This window comes from Phymastichus coffea, unplaced genomic scaffold (genome assembly GCF_024137745.1).
Source record: "Phymastichus coffea isolate CEN01 unplaced genomic scaffold, Cenicafe_Pcof_1.1 PCOF00047, whole genome shotgun sequence".
NCBI classification, from domain to species: domain Eukaryota; kingdom Metazoa; phylum Arthropoda; class Insecta; order Hymenoptera; family Eulophidae; genus Phymastichus; species Phymastichus coffea.
The window spans coordinates 1,222,677-1,243,391 of record NW_026706858.1 but is presented as its reverse complement, the minus strand read 5'-3'; the positions used below and the strand labels follow the sequence as shown (position 1 = coordinate 1,243,391).

At 39.7% G+C, this 20,715-nt stretch overlaps 2 protein-coding genes across 9 annotated transcripts; one reads left to right on the top strand and one right to left on the bottom strand.

The window, feature by feature from the left end:
- Nucleotides 1–7,071: 7,071 nt before the first annotated feature.
- LOC131664991 (uncharacterized) lies at nucleotides 7,072–11,255 on the top strand. Of its 4 annotated transcripts, none has more exons than XM_058936544.1 (6): nucleotides 7,072–7,197; nucleotides 7,419–7,641; nucleotides 7,906–9,242; nucleotides 9,317–9,533; nucleotides 9,624–10,043; nucleotides 10,113–11,255. In XM_058936544.1, exons 2-6 carry the CDS (start codon nucleotides 7,495–7,497, stop codon nucleotides 10,308–10,310), a joined length of 2,319 nt encoding a protein of 772 aa, XP_058792527.1. In that variant the 5' UTR covers nucleotides 7,072–7,197; nucleotides 7,419–7,494; the 3' UTR covers nucleotides 10,311–11,255. The 4 variants fall into 4 exon arrangements, with proteins under 4 accessions (XP_058792527.1, XP_058792525.1, XP_058792528.1 ...); XM_058936542.1 differs by having other exon boundaries at nucleotides 7,078–7,338; XM_058936545.1 differs by having other exon boundaries at nucleotides 7,078–7,641; nucleotides 7,906–8,338; nucleotides 8,423–9,242.
- Nucleotides 11,256–11,451: 196 nt separating this feature from the next.
- LOC131664992 (N-acetyl-D-glucosamine kinase-like) lies at nucleotides 11,452–20,153 on the bottom strand. 5 transcript variants are annotated; one of them, XM_058936548.1, is made up of 7 exons: nucleotides 19,988–20,153; nucleotides 19,183–19,326; nucleotides 17,228–17,312; nucleotides 15,239–15,337; nucleotides 13,635–13,887; nucleotides 12,761–13,059; nucleotides 11,452–12,357 (listed from the first exon to the last, which is right to left on the bottom strand). In XM_058936548.1, exons 2-7 carry the CDS (start codon nucleotides 19,269–19,271, stop codon nucleotides 12,013–12,015), a joined length of 1,170 nt encoding a protein of 389 aa, XP_058792531.1. In that variant the 5' UTR covers nucleotides 19,272–19,326; nucleotides 19,988–20,153; the 3' UTR covers nucleotides 11,452–12,012. The 5 variants fall into 5 exon arrangements, with proteins under 5 accessions (XP_058792531.1, XP_058792529.1, XP_058792530.1 ...); XM_058936546.1 differs by having other exon boundaries at nucleotides 19,887–20,152; XM_058936547.1 differs by lacking the exon at nucleotides 19,988–20,153 and adding an exon at nucleotides 19,732–19,857.
- Between the last annotated feature and the right edge of the window lie 562 nt (nucleotides 20,154–20,715).

Sequence of the window (20,715 nt, the reverse complement as noted above, 5' to 3'; positions counted from 1 at the left end):
GCAGCAGGACTACATACGCATAGAATTTTTTTTATTACTCTTTTGTAAAGGAATTCGTGATATACGAAATTCTACAGTGAAGAATTAGCTTCCAAAGAAGTGTGGGTTTCTTTTAACGTGGATTAGACTTAACTTACTCCAGCGCCCTCGAATTTCCTCTCAGCTATTTCCCCTCTGGGTCGGAGTGATTTAACAAATTTAAAAGCGAACTTTCGCGGTCATCGAATGGGCATTTTCCATGGATTTCGTTTCAATATGCGCATACGAATGTGGGCAAAAAGGTCTACTTTCACTCGAGGTGAAATTATGCAAAATGGCCGGCGGTAAAACTTTTACAAGTGTCCGATAACAGGGTAGAAAAGAATCTCCACTCCGGTATGGCGGTTCGTTATAACCGTGGCTAAAGTAAAAGTTCAACGAGCCGGGAAAATCCGAGGCGACGAGAAAGGAATCTTCTTCGCCCGCGTCGGTAGAAATTTCGGTAAGAAAATTCCTTTTTTCTGAAGACATCGCAGATGAGTAAGCGAGAATGTGGGAGCAAGCGGAGTAAAGAGAAGAAAAGCAAGAGGGAGCGCTCCCTTTTTCCTTTTGCTCGGAATCAGAGGCTGAAAGAAACGAGAGAGTGCGCGCGTGTGTCTACGCCACGTGTATATTGATCTATAAAGTGAGCTTGGAAGCTCCGTGCGTCTATATACCTAGGCAGATAAAGAACTAAGCCTCCGGTTAATTTTTACATGGGCCGTGGGCCAACGTATAGAGTGCGGATCAGCAGCGAAGGCGCCGAGCTCGCTTAGCACATAAAACGTGGCGGCAAGAGCGACAGAGAAAGAGAGAGAGCAAAGCTGCGTAGAAAGACAGGTACATTCACGTCCACGTTGTCGTCGTGAATAAATGTGGGGCGCTCGTCGCTTTTGAAGTTAAGCTGACGGCTATTTTGTTAGACGCCGATATTTCATACCCCCAGAGATTCGCTATGGGATTTCTGAATTATCGAGCTAACTATTCAATAGCATCAAATAGTTCTCTGATAAATGTGATCCATCAAATAAAATATAGCTTAGTTTGCACGTCTACTCGTTAAGAAAATGTAGCTTTGAAACAATAGTTTTTTTCTAAAGAGACAGTTTTCAAATCCTAATGAATGTCAGAAATGAATATCGTTTGATTAAAGCTTTTCTCCTTCGAGATACAAGCATCATATAACAAATGACACTGCTGACATTGGGTTGAATTTTCGAAGCAGCACTTTATGCTAGACTCTTTATCATTTGAAATAATTTTTCTCGTTGACACATAATAAAAATAAGTATCATGTCGCTTCTGAGGACTTAGAACAATCGCGGAACCGAAGGAGAGAAATTTCAAGGAAAAACGTGTGCGTGTGTGTGCTCGTGTAGGAGCAGATACGTCAAAGAGTTTTGCGGAAAATTCCGTCTCTCGGTCCCGACTACCGAGAAAACAAGCTTGGCTCGGCGAGTTTTCAATGTCGTCCGATCGAGCCGTGGCTTGTTTTTGCAGTTGAACAGTTGAAATTAAAAGTTGACCAGTTGGTCTCAGACTCGTAAGGAGAGAGCGGAGGGATTAGGCGAAGGTCGATTTCTATCTAATCTTATTGTTAACCTTATTAATGTTCTCGTGGGCAGTGATTGGTTTTAACTTTTCAAGTTTGAAGGAAACACATCGAAAAAGCAAATATTTGGGGTTTTTTTTTGGTTGGCTTGTCCCGAATGTGCAGTTGCACGTGGTATGGCGCGAGGCAACAAGTACAAATGCTTGTGCATCGTCGATATTGGAAACATCTCGACCGCAAACCGTGCTAGATGGAAGCTTTCGAACAACAAACATTGTCCAGGTCATTTTAAATTATTTTCAGCCTTGAAACTAAAAAAAGAAGAGGAGGAACGAGATGAAACAAAAGAGTCTTTTTACTAAAGAAACTTTTGCTCTCTAGCCGCTTATCTTTCTCAGGGGAAAAAGTTTCGCGGCAGATTAGAGTTTATGTGGATGCGGTGGGTGGGTGATAAGTAGCTCGTTATGCAGTGGCAAGAAAGGAGTTTCAAGTATCGTTGATCGGACGGAAATCGATCGATTGAGCTTATCTACGGTAGTCATTCGACGGAAAAACACAGACGCGCTAAATCTTCAACTATGAAGTTGCTCTGCCGGGTCGCGTTCATCTGCATCGCAGCTTCGTCGACCTTCTGTTTTTTTTTTTTTTTTTATTGGAAAAATGAAAGACGCGAATTCGTTAATTCGTCGTCGAAGCGTAAAGAGCACTCGGCGATAAAAAAAAAGGAAATCTGCGTAGCGCGCATGTATGTCAAGGATCAGTGGTGAAAAACAAGGGAAGGGGGTGGAAAATGAAATATCGAGTAATCGCGTACACTGGTGGCGATGTAACGTGGGTCTAGCGAGCGCTTGCGCCAGGAAGCCACCTGTAGCCCTGCTGCCGCTAGCCAATCGATACACTACGGCCCACTGCTACACGCAGACACAGGCGCACAGACATCGATGAGGGTTTTCTCTTTCTCTGTCTTTCTCAACGATTGGCTTTTAAAGCGAGCGTGTCTCGTTACGACGATCGTTATCTCGCCATCTAGCCCTGTTATCTCTACACATTTTACGCTTATCTGCTGCTTTGTCTGCTCGTCTGTGCCAAAAAAGAATCCAAAAAAAAAAACTGTTTTTTTCTTTTTGTTATTTTCGTCCTGTACAGCTGATATTTCTCCCTATCTTCGTTCAATGCTACTTACGGGCTAAGCCGGAAATAATGGCGTGCTGCCTATGGTCTATACCTGTTTATTTATGAAAACTGGTAATCTCGCTTGGACCTTTCAATTTCATTACTTTTGCAATGAAACGACGCAAATTGACATGCTCTAATTTGCTTTCAAAAGTCTCGTAACTTCGAAAAGCCCCAACCTCGGAAAATACTCATTAACCAAGTGGAAATAATTTTGATTTGAAAAGCAGCGACAACTTGGAAAATCCATTGGTTTCTGCAGAATTCAGTCCGAATAGTGAATACGTATGATGTGAGATAACTTTATACATTTTAGCTTAAATAAAAATGATCGACGCACTCGGCAAAACGCTTTCGACGAGACGGTAATTGGAAACTGGATAATGGCCATTGGAATGCATATTCGAGAAGCAGCGAGATCCCGACGCACGACTGCTGGCCAATGCAGAAAGCTGAGCAGCCGCGTGCGTGGCGATTGCTCGCGAATAATAGAGCATAATCTGCGCCGGTAAATGCCAGGAAGCCGAAAAGCGCCTTAGCCGTAAAAGGGAAAAGCCGTGCACGGCCATGAAAGAGTCCGTCCGACGCGCTAGCAGGCATTGTTTACAGCTGAGATTCATCAGCAGAAAAGCGACTGCAAATTCTCGCTTGTAATTCCTTAGAGGGCAGGCTCTCGCTTGGTCGCCCCGGCGAAAAGCTGCCGACGTCCTCTCGCTTGTCCGCACAGCCAGCGGAGGAGGCTTAGCGGAAAGGCGAAAGTAAGCTATATTCTCCGGGAGGAAAGACACGCGCGTCTCCGCTAACGTCGCATTAACGGGCAGCTTTCGATGAAGTCTCTGTCTCCCTCTCTCTCTCTCTCTCTCTCTCTCTCTCTCTCTCTCTCTCTCTGTCGAGCGAAACTGATCACATGCTATCAGACGTTGTCCAGTTTTGCGTGTAGTATATTTGAATGCACAACACCTGTACGTGCTAAAGTTTGTCAGCTACAGTACCATATGCTCGCGAGGGTGAAAGGTATGTCGGACAAACAGGTCGACAACAATAGGGACACGCGTGATAGAGATAAGCCAGATATATGTATGTACGCTCTGTATGGCAAGCTTGCGATAGAAATGCAAGACTGCCGTACGTATGAATATGCATCACGCCGCGAATTGCAACTCGTCCACGCGGAAAATCGCCGGGATCAGCAGCTCTATCGCACTTACCCGAGCTTCAATAAGCCGCTTTTTGCCGCGTAGGCGTGCTTCTCATCGACTCGCGCGCTGCGCACTATAACTGATTTCCATCGAACGCACAATTTCGTTAATTGAATCTCTATCCCAGCGCGTGAAAACTCGCATCTGTGTCTCGTCGGAGGCATTGATCGAAACCACCCTGCGCGAAGTGTCTCCTTGGTAGAAAGATTTACCGCTGCTCACGGCCAGTTTCTAAGGAAAGTTGTGACGTGTGTGAATCACGCGACAAAGCGAAATAGAAGCCACGCGAAACGTCAGTGCGACAGATGACGATAAATCGCGATCAACTCATCCTTCAATAGCGAATTTGTGTTCACAGCGCCAGTAACGCCGGGACAGAACACCGTTGGCGCGTAAACTTGGCAAATGTAATCGGCTTGCTAATCACCATAACACTCTGGGAACGCGTATCACACACGCACTCATGGATGGTGAGGTGGAGAGTATGTGTGTGTGTGTGAGAGAGAGAGAGAGAGAAGTAGCCTTGGATGTAAAGCGTAAATTCTAAATATAAACTGCGTCAGGGCTGCGCGCAGAGATATCGATTCCAGCCCAGCGGAACAGGGGATGCTTAAAGCCAGCCCAACGGCGACGGTGAGTAGAGGGAGATACGTACGTGTGCCCGTACGCGTACGTGTGTGTGCACTGTAGCCGCGATAGAGAAAGAGAGAGAGAGAGAGAGTCTACCTTGTACCTTCGGCTTCGCCATGTGTAGGCTCTTTGTTTTTCTCTTCTCTACCCTTTTACTTGCCTCAATTGACAACCCTTTCAAGAGCGCCTCGTAAATATCATCGCGCACCCGACCAACTCAGGGGGGCTTGCCTGTTTTTCTTCATTTTCCAACACTCTTCACCCAAAAATGGTTTATCATCCTGTAATTAAATCTTCTTTCCTGAACTTTGTAATCGATACACTGCTTATTGTTTTCTTTTTATTTTCATCCTCCTACCCATTTGACAAAAGAATAACGCGTATCTAGAATTTTGATCGATGTTTCAAGTTTTTTTTAACATGAGTTTGCTTTCTAGAACGGATGGAGACTTTTGGCAATTGAGGATTCATAGAAGAATGTTGATTGATTGCTTGACAGCTAATTGAATTTGATATTCTACGAAAATTATCTAAATTGCTTAATGAATATTGATATAGAAGTAGCCAATCACGACATTTGCTAATCACATAATTTTTATGTTTTTTTTGTTACATTTAAGGAAGGTTTTATCAAAACTGTTACGTCATGCATAATTAATCGGAGCAATCTAATCGCGTCGCGAGCAAACAATGAGATCGCATAATGCAGTTAGCCGTTATTAAAGAGACAAAAAGTCGCGTAAACCGAGAGTAGCGAAAGAGAAGAGAAAATGACACTGATAAAACGTTTCGCTTTTTCTTCGAAGCCGAGATCTGTGTCCTGTCTGCCGTGAGTTTTATCAAACGAGCCGAGCGAGAGCAAGTGAGTAATACAATGAAAAAGGAAGAGATTTCCAGAAAGAGAACGCGCAACCTCGACGTATACACCTTATCAATCTTTGTCGCTTTTGCTCGAGTTTAATTAATACATAAACTCGTTTATCTATATGTATATATCCTACACTCGTCTATGCTTGATATAAAGAGCGAATTAGACGATTATCGTTGACACGCGTGAGACTTTTATCTAAATTACAGTCGGACTTTTGGGTTTAATCCGTTTGGTACAGGCACATTTAAACGAGTATCTTCGAATTACAGTGTCACGTGATTGTACTTATGATAGTTACATCATCAGTTATCGAAAAACGTGGCAAACTGTTTCATCCTTTCGCGCATCAACTATTTTTTAAGTCGAGATGGTTCGCTTCGTAAAAAGCCTCCGCTAGAATCGGCATTTATACGTATAAATTAATGACTGCATTCCCCTTAGTTTCAGATTTGAAAAGTGACGCGTGCCGTGTGTTAGTGAGGTGAGTGTGTGCGCGTATAGAATTCGAACATGATCGTCGTCATACAAGGCTAAAAATCAGCGATACACACACACACACACATACACACATGGCATGGAGATTCTTTATGGGCTAATGGATAGAAAGTGCATAGAGTAAGATAGACCGAGAAAAAGAGATAGGGCGCCGATTAAACGAGAAAAAGATAGATCGGACCTAAAAATAATTTGATCGCGCGCTTCAATAACTTCCTGACCACGGAGATGCTGTGACAAAATTACTGAAAAGAGATTCGTTTCTTCCTTTAAATCCTCAGTATTAAAGATTGATCAACTCGTCTGAAAGTTTATGCGAGCAAGGATACTTGGTAATCGGCACGAATAAATCTTGAAAAACGTAAAATTTTATTTCGATATCGAACTGTGAATTTTTAATGTATGCTAAATGTGACTTATTTATATCCGAGTCGTTCAACATCCGAAAAATATGACTTGCTAAGATAGTGCGTGCATCATCAATCCTGTATTATTTGACTTTTTACTAATTATAGATTAGGAAAAATTAACAAATTTTATAGGTTTGTTTTGTCTGCCTCAAAATATTGTTCAATCTGTTCAAAATTCTATAAGGAAACTATATTTATAGATTATTTATAGTTTATGTGAACTTAACGACATAATGATATCAATGAATTCATGTTGGTTGTGCCCCGCAATTTGCCAAAAAAAACTCCATTAACTTAACCTCGTTTGGTGTCATTAATGCTCAATTGTTAAAAATAATTCGTATTTTGAACTTCGCGGGTCTTTCCAGTAAAATCTCCAGCATAAACACACATACGCACGCATAGATATATATGTAGGATTTTCCATGAAGAGCATACCGACTTGAGATAAGGTAGACTAATTGATATAATTATTAATTTGAAATCCATCAAGTTCAAAATCAAAATTATTTTCGACAATTCAGCATCGATCATATCGAATGATTTTTTTCTTGCAAAGTGCGGGGACACAACTTGCTAAAACAAGCCCTTGAGTTGACCTCATTTTGTGTCATTGATGCCTAATCCTCAAAAGTAATTCGAATTTTGAACTTCGCGGGTCGCGAATAATATCCGGGCAGAGTAAAACATATAAAGCGCTCAATTGTCACCAGCTGATATGGACGACAATGGGGATATGGGAAGGAAATAAGAGATAAACATGCAGAGAAAAGCAATGTGTAACAACAACAATAACATGATGCATTTAAAGACCAAAAGCAAACTAGTGACCTAATGACTGTCGACAAAGTGAGTGAAACTACTAATAGTATTATGAATGAAACTGAAAAGAAGTTCTTCTTAAGGCACTCCTTGAGTGTTAATAAATAACCGTCAATTGAACGGATTCATTGGACGTAATCTACCTTTGCACTTTAAGTTATTACGTCAGTGTGTATGGCTGAACTGTTATGTTTTGGTTCACTACCTACTAGTGCCAGTCACTTAAGTTATCTTTGGTTGACTCATAGAAACTCAACGGAATCTGGCTCATCAAGATTTGCTGAAAAAAGATATATCAATGAGTATCTATCTTGAAAGCTAACTATGGGGAATATGGAAGATGACCAAGCGGCTAGAGAGGCCAATAAGATTTGTGGAGTTTGTGGAGACAGAGCACTTGGCTACAATTTTAATGCTGTCTCCTGCGAGAGTTGTAAAGCTTTTTTTAGGAGAAATGCTTTGAAGAATAAGGTATTATTTAATAATTAAGAATTGTTTTTACTTTCATTTACTTTGCAGCAGGCCATTATTTTATGTAAAGTAAGATATGCACACTTGATGAGTGATACTAGATGAGGGTCAAATATTTTATGTATCTCCAAATATTCCATTTTATATTCCATAAGTTTTGAGTATGATTGCTAAAAATTTTATAAGCACATACTGTTATAAACTTCAAATACTTTATTATTTGAGAATAAATTTGGTGTAATATAATTGTTTTATTCGTTTCAGGAGTTTCGCTGTCCTTTTTCTGAAAATTGCAGTATAACACCAGTTACAAGACGTTTTTGTCAAAAATGTAGGTTGGATAAATGCTTTCGAATTGGCATGAAAAAGGAATATATAATGTCTGATGAAGACAAAGTTTTAAAAAGACAGAAAATTGAACAAAACCGAGCAAAGAAAAGACCATGTAAAGAAAATTATAAAGCAGTAAAGGCAAAAAAAGAAAGTTTAGACGATCCTAATTTTGATGATTCTACTTCTATACCATCTGTTGCTTCAGTAGCTTCTGTTATGTCTGAATCATACTTTTGGGAATCAGACAAAAAGTATGCTGACCTTGATGCCAACAAGCAATCTACAGTCGATAGTTTAAGTCCAGTTGCAGCTGCTTGTGTTCCAAGCCCTTCAAGCCCCCCTCAAAATTGCGACATTGCTAGTAGTAAGACTTTAGAAATGTTAAAAGATTCATCGCGTAATTCTATTCTCAATTTTACTCAACACAGTCAATCTGTTACATATGAAGCAGTGGACATAGATATTCCGAAAGGTTCTCCAAGTCAAGTGGACTGTCCAAGTCAAGTGAATTTTTATTCTAGTGCTAAAGAGAGTATTGAGAGTAAAGGTCAATCGAACAAAGTTAATGAATCAGTATTGAAATCTTCAAATCGATATTGTTTACGTTCCATCAATTCATCTGTATCTTCACCGAATTGTTCAAAATTAGAAAAGAGTCCACCAGCTTATACTATGTATAAGCTGCCAGAAGAAGAAAAGTCTCATAATGATTTGAATGAGTGTTTGTCAAGTAATGAAATAGAAGAAACTGTTCCAAGTGTGCCTATACATTGTTCAGAAGAAGCAATAATGTGCCAGAAATCAAAAGAAAACTGTATAAATAGAACTGATCTAGTTACAAAGATGATACATGATCCAGAATTAGTTGCTAAACTAGTTACTAATCCAAATGTTATTGCTAATGTTATTATTCAGGACCAGAGTTTGTTTACTAAATTTATAAAAGATCCAGAAATCATTAGTAAGCTTGCTTCTGACCCTCAAATATTGCAGTATTTAGAAGAAGATAAAACAGTAAGTTCTCGAATTCAAGAAACTGTGAAAACTAATTCACATCCTGAGAGATATCTTGACAATAAAATTTCTAGTAATCTTAACAAGAATGTAATTGACAGTAATCGAGGTCACGTCGAAAATCCTATTCTAACAAATCTTATTACAACGCATAGAAAAGAAGAACTAAATCAAAGAAATGATATTCCTACAACCAGTGAATGGCATGATATTACTGATGAAGTTACTAGGGATGTTTTACAAGATGTAGAAAGGTGGATAATCATTGATCAAAATTAATTTTTTATTTTTAAATAATACTACTAATACTTTAATTTTACATTTGCAGGATACCAATAACTGCAAATTCAATTGAATCAATCCTATGTGAAGCTATAAAATTAGAGTTTTCTGCTTACTCAAGCTTTGGTGGTAGTCATTATAGCAGAGAGTTAAATGATGCTGAGAGGGCCAAATTAAATGAACTTATAGTTGCAAATAAAGCACTTTTAGCTCCATTAGATGACGATATTACAAATTTGATAGGTGAAGAATGTAAATTTAAGGTAATGAAAACTATCTTTTTAAGTAAAAAAATTAAACCGAAAAAAGAAATGGAGATCTGGCTTTAAAATAAATATTTTATTTTTTCTAAGGCGAATCCCGACCACGCAGACCCGGCATTACTTGATGTTATAAATTTAACTGCTATAGCTATTCGAAGACTGATTAAAATGTCAAAGAAAATCAATGCTTTCAAAAACATGTGTCAAGAAGATCAACTTGCATTGTTAAAGGGTGGTTGTACCGAAATGATGATGTTACGTTCAGCTATCAACTACGATCCTGATAAAGATAGCTGGAAAATTCCTCATAGCCAAGATAGAATATCAAATATCAAAGCAGAAATATTAAAAAAAGTTAAAGGAAATTTATATGCTGAACACGCAAGATTTGTCAGAACATTCGATTCCCGCTGGCGAGACGAAAATATTATTTTAATTCTTTGTGCTATAACTCTATTTTCTCCTGATCGGCCAAGAGTTGTTCATAAAGACGTAATTAAACTGGAACAGGTTAATTTGATTTCATGTAAAGATTTCTATCGTTGGTTTTATAAGTTATAATTTGATTTTTCATTTCAGAATTCATATTATTACCTACTCAGAAGGTATTTAGAGAGTATATATCCCGGATGTGAAGCTAAATCAACTTTTATGAAGCTAATTCAAAAAATATCAGATTTGCACAGATTGAATGAGGAAGTAGTTGGAGTTTATTTGAATGTAAATCCGTCTGATGTCGAGCCATTATTAATCGAAATATTTGATTTAAAACATTAAGTTTCATGAAAGATTGCGATTAAAAATTAGAAAACTCTAACTCAACAGCAATATTCTGCATTTCCGAATATCTTTTTAAAAAGGATATAATAATAAATTTTATATTCCTCAATTTTTATTTCATTATACATTATATTACGAATAGATTTCGGGGCTTATTAAATTTGTTAGCGATTTGTAGACTATTGAATGTACGTAATATAGAGTTGTTTTTTAATGTATATACGAAAATACTGTGAATATCGTGGTTACACAACAATTTTTATTATTATATGTATAGGATTATGTGTAATTAAACATATTCGTACCTTATTGAAATTTAACAAAAACTTTTGTTTTTTATGTTAGTATAAAATAAAATATTGAAACTTCAAAACTTGACAAACATATTTTGATATAGAAACTAATTATTATAGTAATGTTATGTTTTATATTATTTGAAAGTAGAATAGTTTATTGTAAATTTTGTGAATTTATCTTTATGTTATAATATTAGTAATCATTGTTATATTCCTAAGTGCAATTATTTCTGCATTATTATGTAAACTATGTATATTAGTTAAAAGATAGATGCTTACGCCATTAATCCACTTGTTTAGAATCGATTTTATTATGAAATGATCCGCCTGTAACATAAACTTAACATTATACACATGTGATATAATAATAAAATATTTTTTTTCATAAATTTACCTTATTCAGTGTATTTTAAACATTTTTTTCTATTTATTCAACGTTTATATTAAGCAATGAGTTGAGCGTTTGTTAGTTTTCTTCATGTGAGTCAATCGCGAGTTGGTGGAGCAAATGCTCCAAGTAAAATAAAAAATAGCGCAAGAGTTAGTAATAACGATATAGAAAGAAACATCACAGAAAAGATAAAAATAACGCTGTAAAATACACCTTTAATTATGGTGCAAACAACCGATACGGTCCAGTTTACGACAAATTTTATTGCGCTATATATTCCAAACATTTTTTTTTGGTTTTATTCGTAAAGGTTACTACTTGTTAATTTGAACATTGTTTTTAAATGAACATAGATGCAGAAGATGTGGCTTTTGTTTTTTACATGAACTAATTTCGATAATGATAACGATATGTGTGAAGTAATAAATATACAGGTTTATCTGGAATATACGTACAATTTTAATAAGAACGCTCAACTTTAAAATACAATAAAAAGATAGTCAACACAACAAAAAATTGACAAATCAATTATTTTAAGAATTTTGTTTCAAAAATTCTTGCTAAAAAATGTGTATATGTATATACATATATTTATATATTTATATAAAAATATTGACTTCTACTTTTCATCTTTCATCTTGTCATAACAGTTTTGTACGAATCAGACTTTACGCATTGATCTGAAGCTTTCTCCGAGGCATATTATACAACTAGGAATTTCTTAATATGTTCTAGCCGATACAGCACACGAGCTTTCTAAATGAATTTAAATAAGGTAAAAATCATTGAGAAGCGACAAAAAAGCAGTATCCAGTCAAGAGAATTGATGCCGTCACTTTTCGAGGATGCAGCGCTCAAAACTCGATGTCATCAAAATGAAAATTCAATTCAGAAAGCGTCATAGTCGGGCAGTTCGGCCGTCTAATAATCAAAACTCAGGATTTTTATTTTTGTTATAAATACGACAAAAACAAACCAATAGAAAACATTGCGGAAATCGTTTACGCGTGGATTATCTGATTTCAATGCTCTGGTCGACACCGTTTTTATAGCCAGCGGCGAGTTTGTAGGCGAGGCAATTGTTGGGAGTAGCCGGGGGCAAATTTTCGCGCTTGTAGTGGAAGAACTCCTCGACGTTGTTCTGGTAGGTCTTGTTCATGGTCATGCAGTCGATCTTGTCGGCGGCGATGTAACATGAACCGAGTGCCGCTGATGTGGTGAGGCGCACCAACGTTAGCTCGTCGACGGAGCAGTGGTCGTGGATCTCCGTGATGAAACCGGGTTTTAAATAGCACCAGGACTTCCACACCGAGCCCACGCATATCACTTTCAGTCCGCCTTTTTCTAGTTTCATTTCCTGTAAATTGCAAAGGGCAAACAGTTTTTACAAACGCTTTTACGATATTTTATTGAGCAAAATAAACTTGGGACGCTCAAAAAGAGTATTTATGACATCAAAAAGTTCAATCGTAACTTTGGCATGAAAAATGTAAGTCGAATTGAGTCAATGCTTCTATGGATCATTGCGCATTGTTTGAATGGAAGTATGAACTAGAATTAAAATACGAAAGCATCCAATTGAAATTTTGGGCCGAATTGTTCAATAAAAATTATCCATAGCCATTAAAGAAGGTCTAGTTCGAGTGACGTGAACAGTTAGGCTGGATAGAGTATATTGAAAAAAAAAAAAAAAATACAAAGATTATTAATATTCAGGACGTCAGGGTTCCGCGAAAAAATGAGAAAAACGTGCATCGTACCATGTGTGCTTTTCCGGAAACCGCAGACACAAATTTAGCAAGCTGCACGCCAGCCTGATAAAAGAGTTCAAGGCAAAGAGGATCGTTTCTGTCACAGCCGATGGCCAACTCCTTAGTGAACGAGGCGAATTTACACTTATTGAAGTCGGCGTGCAGATGCGGTAGCATGCTCTGTTGGTCTTTGACTTCGAAGTACTGTTGCATTGCCGGCCATACGTAGCTTATGGGCTTGGGTGCCTTCTGCAAACCATCCAAGTCGTCGAACACGTACTTGCACGCCCTGTGCGCCAGCCAGTATGCTGCGATTCGACAGAAAAGTAGTATTTTATCCTATCTGGATTCCCGAACGAAAAGGTAGTCATTGCGCGAGCAGAGCGTGATCGCGCTCGATTTCAATTTGTTTTTTCGTCGAGCTTGCGAAAAAGCGAAGACGGCATTCTGATGAAATCAGGTGTGGCAATATTACACTTCGTTTCGGTTTCACGATCATGCACAATCGACGATGTATGAAGTTGCGATACGATCTCTCATTGTCCCGCGAGTCTCTCCCGTTTAACGATGCGCGGAATGGGCAATCCGCGCCGGAAAAAGCGAGCAGCTGGACTCGCAAGCGCTTCAAAGCAGTTTTCCGATGATAAACGACCGATCTTTATTGTGAATTCCTTCGGGCGAGAGGGCGAGAAGGCGATGTGGCGTGCTCGCGAAACAAATTGAAAGTTAGGGGTCACGTCACGGAAAACAGAAACTGGGCTTGACATAAAAACGTCGATGAGACAGGTGAACGAAATAGTTGGTGGCAGGCAGGTCCGATGGGCCAAGGCGAGTCGCGCGGCAGAATCAATCGGCGAGTAATAATGGGGCAGAGAGCGCTTACCGCTGCCCTCGTCGCCAAGCATGTGTCCCCAACCACCGCAGCCGTAAGATTTGCCGTCGTTGTCGATGAGCAGGCAGTTGCTTCCTGTACCGGATATCAGCACGACGCCACCGTTGCGCACTGCTGTTTTCAGGCTGCCAAGTGTGTCCGAGCCGACCTCGTATTGGCGCGCAGATGTTGGGTAGAGCCGGTGCAGCGTGTCAGCTAACAGTCTGTTGCTCTTCTCCTCCTCGCAGCCACTCAAGTTCAGGCCCTACATTTCAAAAGTCCTCTTCGTAGACTCGTGTGCCTCTTACGCGGATCGCTTGTAGCTTGTCGCGGGAGTAGCGCGAGGGGGCAACTCCGAGATACGTTGTCTTCGAGGAATATTAATGAGTTGCGCTCACGTGCGATGACAGAGTTCTTATTATTTGGAGCGACGCTGATGTCCCAGTTACGATCAATCACTAATTACTGCAGCGGCATACATTTCAGCAAAAGCAAACGGCGCTCAGACGTATCTCTGCACTTGGAGATTACGTAAGTAAATGGTATTGCATTAAAAAGCTGTCGATCGAGCCCAATCGCCAAGACTAACGATTACCGTATCCCATGATGACAAACGTTTTCTAAGTGCACTGCGAGTCGAAATAAATCATTACGTGCTATCGTCTTTTGACCATTGAAGACATCGGAGCGAGTGGCGATTGAGTCGAATGAAAGTGACGACGCACGGCAAGAGCGCGAGAAGAGAAAAGTTGAATGCCTATGCGAGCACCGCGTGGAGTCTACGCGACGCCGCGCGTCACGCGAGTTCGCCACGTGCGCCTTGCTCGTGTGGCGCGAGCACGAAGAAGCAGCAGCGACACATGCGGGCCTGCGCCCGAGAGTAGGAAATGATGATTTACGCCGCTTTAATGCCACTTGCCGGCAGCGCAGCGCAATGGCATGTGCGCCCCGACGCGCAGTCGAACACCCGACGAGAATCTTCTTCAGTTCGCGTAACGGCGGCGGCGAGCTCGCTACTTGCACAATTCCTCCATCGGCGCGTCTCCAATAATCATTGATTTATCACCCGACGCGATTGAGCTTTCGAATCCGCTTGACGACATTTGCAAATAGTGCGTCGTTAGCTCGCGCAGCGCACGATTGATTAGCTCCTCCGTCACTCGCCCATTAAGTCTTCTCGTTCCGCGGCAGATCGACCGTTCTTTCTTGCTTCCTATTCGTGGCGGATCGTGCGCGTTGGGGGTAACGAACAAATTATATCGTCAACATTGGTCGATCGTGCGTCCGCTTATTGCGATGAAATATCGAGAGCGAACCTCTTCGGCGAAGAGCTCGAGGGTAGACTTGGCTTCCAAGCAGAAGAAGACAGAAGAGCACGCGGGAAATGTACTGGGTCAATTTCGAATTGTAAGTCGCGCAACGGCGAAGCACTTTAATCGTGGGCGATGCAGCCCTGATTAAAAGCCAGGCATCGCTCGAGAGGGAAATTCACCGAGGCAAGGGCTTGCGCGTAAAGATTGATTACTCTAGCCGGATGAGGAATCGCCCCGCATGCAGCGGAATCGTCCTCCGATCCGTATGTGCGTCAATAGGTGATTTATCAGGCTAATACTCACCACAATGTCATAAGGTACAGACAAGGGTATTTCAAGCTCCTGTTTGGACCTGACAATCATATCGTTAATCCTTTCCGCGGTGCCTTCGATTCCTAGGACCTGCAACGTTTCAAAAGTAAAGAAAGAGTTGCGTTGCTTTCATAATGCTCACATTAACGAGTGACGCTCTCGTCATACATCATTGATTGGATAGATCTGACCGCGTCGACTCCAATTGTCCAGAAGGCAATTGTTGCGCAAGTGTCTCGCTGCAGATTCGCCAATCGGATCTCTTTTTACCCGACTCTCAATTGTCAAATTGTACGCGAGACGATTTTTCCTGGCCCCGTATACTTATAGCCATATGTAGTAACGGAAAGTCGGATCCAATGAACAGAGTTGCCTTTAATGCACTATTGACAAAGAACTTGTCGATATTTCGACAAAAACGAAATTCATCGAGAATCCATAATTAATGAGCAAACTAATCCTACGGTAATTAATCTTTTCGAGTAGCGATATTAATTTCCAGTCATTCCCGAGCGTTACTTGTTCAAATAAATAATCATAATTTTAAGTTTCAATATAAATTTACCATTGAGTCAACTGAAAATAGTTATAAATATATGTTACCGTGATTATAATGTATTAAATAATACTAATAGCATCAATAAATTCTTTTCAATTTTCACAGTAGTTTCAAAATTAAAATTGTCTTTTATTGGGAAAACCTATGCTCGTCACACCTTATCTTAAGTGCTTATTGCTAACTACAAAATTATTCAGTAAAAGTTGATAACGAATAATTGTTATAGTACCTTCAAAATATTAAAGATTGAAACTTAATTGTTCGATGTTGATATTTAATGATTTATTTATAACATTAAAAAGGTACAAATTTTATGATTTCACTACCGAAAACCAAATTGTATTTTTCAAATTGTATTTTACTGTAATAATATTTATTTCATTTTTGGGATTATTAAGAAATTTATGTTAAAGACTACCTGACAAAAATAATAGAGTTTGAAAATTAATGATCGTTTAAATAAAAGGGAGTGTTCCACTTGACCTGCAATATCCATTGGTTCCAGCTCTCCCCCTACGATTAATGCTGTACGCTCCCTGTTCGGCTATTAAGCGCGATATGCTATTTCAAACCTAGCGATATCACCTGTGCGACGTGATCTTTTCCCGATTATTTACTCGAACATTCGGAATAAATAATGTGGCAATCGTGAACGCGTATATTACTGACGGTACAGGCAATTGAATTTGAATTTTTTCAGTTGCCTCATGTTGTCGCGATTGATCGAGATTTTGAATTAGACTTGTTTTGATAGAATGATCTTATCGTTTAACTCAAAGTCTAGACACTTAGCTGAGCTGCATAATTAACACAAAATGAACGCGATGGTAATCGAAAATACTTTTGATTAGAAGTGGTAGCCTGCATCGATTAGATTGCATTGAAATGCACAAGAGTTCAAAAAATTGTCAACTTGTATTTCTTCGTCTAAACAAGTGAGGCTCGAATGCAGTTGATTAGTACTCAGCGCTTATCTACGAACTCGTTTGAATAAATTCCTACGCTTCAAGTAGCTTGATAAGACACACGATCATTCGACTCTTTTTATATATTATCACAAACCTACACCGTTTTGAAATTTATTTTTCTCACAAATCAAGGTTTTTTAATGTTACACTTCTTCAAACAACCTCGCGTAAATGACATAATTCGTATTCAAATATTGCTAAATCCTTCCCCAACTACAAAAAAAAACTAGTGTATTGTGTATCGGTCAGAGTTCAGAAGATAAGATTATTACAACGCGTATTACGGAGTGATTCAGTGTGTCAAGGCGCTGTATTTTACTTTTCTCGAGTATGGACGAACAATTTAATTTGGCGTTCATCTACGTTTGTGCAGTTGAAATTGAAGGATGGTGCGTAGTTTGCGCTAGTGCCGTTAACTCTAGCGCTTGATTAAATAACGTAACGGTGCTTTACCCAGTGATTCGTGTGTGGCCCTCGAACTTCCGATAATTTGTTGCCTCGTCCATCCACCACGAATAGCGTCGAATGTGTGGATCCTCTGAAATAGAAAATTTAACTTTTTGTTTTCCTTCCGATTCAATAAAAGACATTACATTTTTTGTTGATCCTTCGCGAAATTCAAAAAATCGAGCGAATGAAATGCTTAACAAATTCATGTTTGTTAATCAATAAATCGAGTGCCTGTGCCTATTAAGACAAATAAAATTATTCAAATATTAATAATTTGAATAAAAATGTTTACGTTTATCTTTCTCCACATGCCTGCCTCTGAAGAACAGATCATATTACCGTTTATAAATTTCTATCTTCAAATGAAAACATCTCTTAATATAAAGATAGAAACACTATGCACTATTTCATGGGCCTAACGCTGTATTTTCCTCGATTCAAAGTCGATTTCTCATACTTCACTGTAGGCCTTTAATTTTTACAATCAACCAATTCATTTATCAATTCTGATTCATTTTCCTTCATCATCTTTAGCAAGTCACATGTCGAGAAACAAAGTGATATCTCAATTGCACACTTTTATCCTTAGCACTTATTAAAAAGAGGTTAAAGACCGAGTATCACCTCGGGCTCGTAATCACGTTTTATTCCAATTGTGCTTTACGGCGCCGTGCAATCCAACATAAATAATGTTTTATCGATTTGTTGAGTACCACGCGAATCTCCCGGTTGATGACGACATTCAGGCCTTACAATCGTAAGGTTCAGAGGCCAAGAAGCAGTTCTTGAAATTATTATTGTTATTTTATGTAAACAGCGTTTATGTAAGATTTATTAATGAGAAATTACTCCTCGTTCCCTGCGATATCCAGAGACAATTTCAAATAACGCAGGCTGATTCATTTTTTTATTTTTTCACTACTTACAAATGATAAACTACAATACAAATGAGTAGCATTTTAAAATTATCAAAGCGCGTTAGTCGTCAAGTATTTGCTTTAATTGAGCAAAAAAGGAATATTTATGGGTAAGAGATTTTGCAAAAAATTACGCAGAAAGTCGAGATACAGCAAAGCTCAAGTACGCGGAAACATCAAGTATACATAATTTGACGAGTGGATATGATTGTTCAACTATTTCGACGTTCAGATAAATAATATGCGTACGTTATAATGTACGACGAAATAAAAAAAGAAGTTTGTGTAGTGAGCATGCTTATCAAGTATTTTCGGCGCGAACTCTGGCATCAATCAGTGGTACGATAAGCGATTTGCCTGAGTTCACGACGAGATTACATCGTCAGCTCGATTACGGTGGATTACAGAGAGGGGTGGGGGAGGGGGTAGGCAACTAATCCGGCGACTCGTGCGATACCGTTATAATACGAGCCAAGTGTCATTGCCAATTACGTTGCCATTGAAATCGTTCCTCTCTCTCTCTTTTCCTCTCTTTCACATGTGCTCTCGCGCACTTTTGATAAGCCCCCACGCACTACCGCACTGAAGCACCATCGTGCGAATTATTCTATCTTGTATTTATTTTTAGATACTACGGCTTTCCATCTCAGAAAACGTGATGGCATTTAGTGGAAACTTCACAACCACAAACTTTTTCAGCAGAAAACAAATAAGGCGTGAACAAAAGCTTCTAAATATTTGGAATAATGTGGTCAATCTGATAGCGGGAGATTAACAGATTTTCCGTATGAATGAGGACAAAAGTTAGGTGGAGACGAGTCATGTTATCGTGTAAGGAGAAAATTCGAATAACGTAATTTTCCAAGACGATATCAGACAGAATCATTGTGAAGGAACATTTGTACAGATAAAAGCGCCGTCGGTCATCTATTCAAACATTTGCTTTTCTCTATCCACCGCTCGAAATGCTTACAAATTACATACAGTTCCTTTTGCCTCTCATCTCATACGCAAACCAAACAAGTGGGCGCGATAACTTACCCTTCGACTCCACCAATCCTGATGTCTTCCGGGTTTTTCTTGAGATTATCTGTCGAGAGATTGTTGCTCACTCCGTTCACTTTTTCCATGACGAAGGGTTTTTTAATTTGTCAGTTGTCCACTATCGCTCAGACTTTCATGGATCTACAAATCAAACAACCAAAAACATTTCTAAGATTAATAATCGGAAAAAACTACACTTTAGACAACACAACGACGTCAGCGAAGTGCACAGGGTGAATGAACCGGCCGCAAAAGTATGACGACTCAAATTTTACGGTCAGCCGGTTCACTCAAGTTTCAAGTACCGCCTGCAACGACAAAGCAATGTAAACGCCAACGCAACAGGCGAAAAACTTCGGAAATCGATTTCGAAAAGAAAAAATCCCGCTTATCTGCTACGCAAACGTTCAACGACCCTTGCTTTGATTTTACGAAATGTAAACAAAGCAAACAAGAAGCGTTAGTTACGAACGCATAAAAAAGCAAAACAAAACAATATTAAAAATAAAAGAAAGAAATTAACACGTCTGTGAGAGACGAACCGACCGATGCAGCAAGGAGGGCAGACACAAACTCGGAGCATCACGCGGCTCTCGATCCACTTTATCAGCGCGCGAGCCTCCGGAAACGCTTGACGTCACAAGCGTGCGCTGCACGGGCCGCCTACTGACTAGTGCGCCGATAGAAAGGTAAGCACATACCTGCTGTGTGCGCGCAGCGGGAGAGGGAAGAGGCGTGGGTAAACTTGGCCGAGCAGTCTGAGGACGACGAGTTGCCAAAAAACCAGCAGAATTCTACGTACTTAGGGACGACGACAGCTGTTGCGGTTAGAGGCCAATGAGCGCAGCTGAACGGCAACAACGGCAGCACGTGTTGCCGTCGCGGACTCGATAACGACTGACGGAGACTACACACCCGTCGGCTTTCTTGGCGTCGACTGGCCTCTCTCCCATTGCCGAGGTTACATATGCCATGCCGTGCGACCAGCACAGGAGGGAGGAGGGGTAGGCGGGCTGCCGTTGCGCTGCTGCTTACTCGTACTGGCAGATCGATCGCATAGCTTTAGCGCTTGCGTACTTTCGACTCCGCCGTAAGCGACTACGAGGAAAACAAAATGTGCTTTCGATTGGCGAGTGATTTGCACGTATCTTAGTCTACAGGGATTTGAGCATCGAGAAAAGTTTGAGAACGTGGAAGAATCGAGGAATAACGCCTAGAAGGCACTTTTTATTCGAATGAAAAAAGTCTTGGCGGTTTACTTTCACTGCGCGATCTCCTGCGCGGCGGATCATTCGTTTGTTTTGCCGATTTTAAATTCAAGACTACCAGCGACATCTCGCCGATTCAATTTTAAATTTGTTGTGTGCAGTGAGTGTTGATAAATAAGCGAATCCAATCCACAGTCGTGACAATCCGAACCATAGTTGGTAAAAAAACAAGCTTTTTGTTCTGGCACAAAAAAATTTGTAATAAATCGTTCGATTCTCAATTTCAATAGTACATTTGTGTTCTCGAATAGTCGTTCGTGAA

Excerpts from the sequence above, each read along its gene's own strand:
- LOC131664991 (XM_058936544.1), top strand. The coding sequence starts at position 7,495 with ATGGGGAATATGGAAGATGACCAAGCGGCTAGAGAGGCCAATAAGATT. Across the intron at positions 7,642-7,905 it reads GAAATGCTTTGAAGAATAAG|GAGTTTCGCTGTCCTTTTTC; the intron begins GTATTATTTAAT and ends TATTCGTTTCAG. Across the intron at positions 9,534-9,623 it reads GTGAAGAATGTAAATTTAAG|GCGAATCCCGACCACGCAGA; the intron begins GTAATGAAAACT and ends ATTTTTTCTAAG.
- LOC131664992 (XM_058936548.1), bottom strand. The coding sequence starts at position 19,271 with ATGGAAAAAGTGAACGGAGTGAGCAACAATCTCTCGACAGATAATCTC. Across the intron at positions 13,060-13,634 it reads GCTTGGCGACGAGGGCAGCG|CATACTGGCTGGCGCACAGG; the intron begins GTAAGCGCTCTC and ends GTCGAATCGCAG. Across the intron at positions 12,358-12,760 it reads TTTCCGGAAAAGCACACATG|GAAATGAAACTAGAAAAAGG; the intron begins GTACGATGCACG and ends TGCAATTTACAG.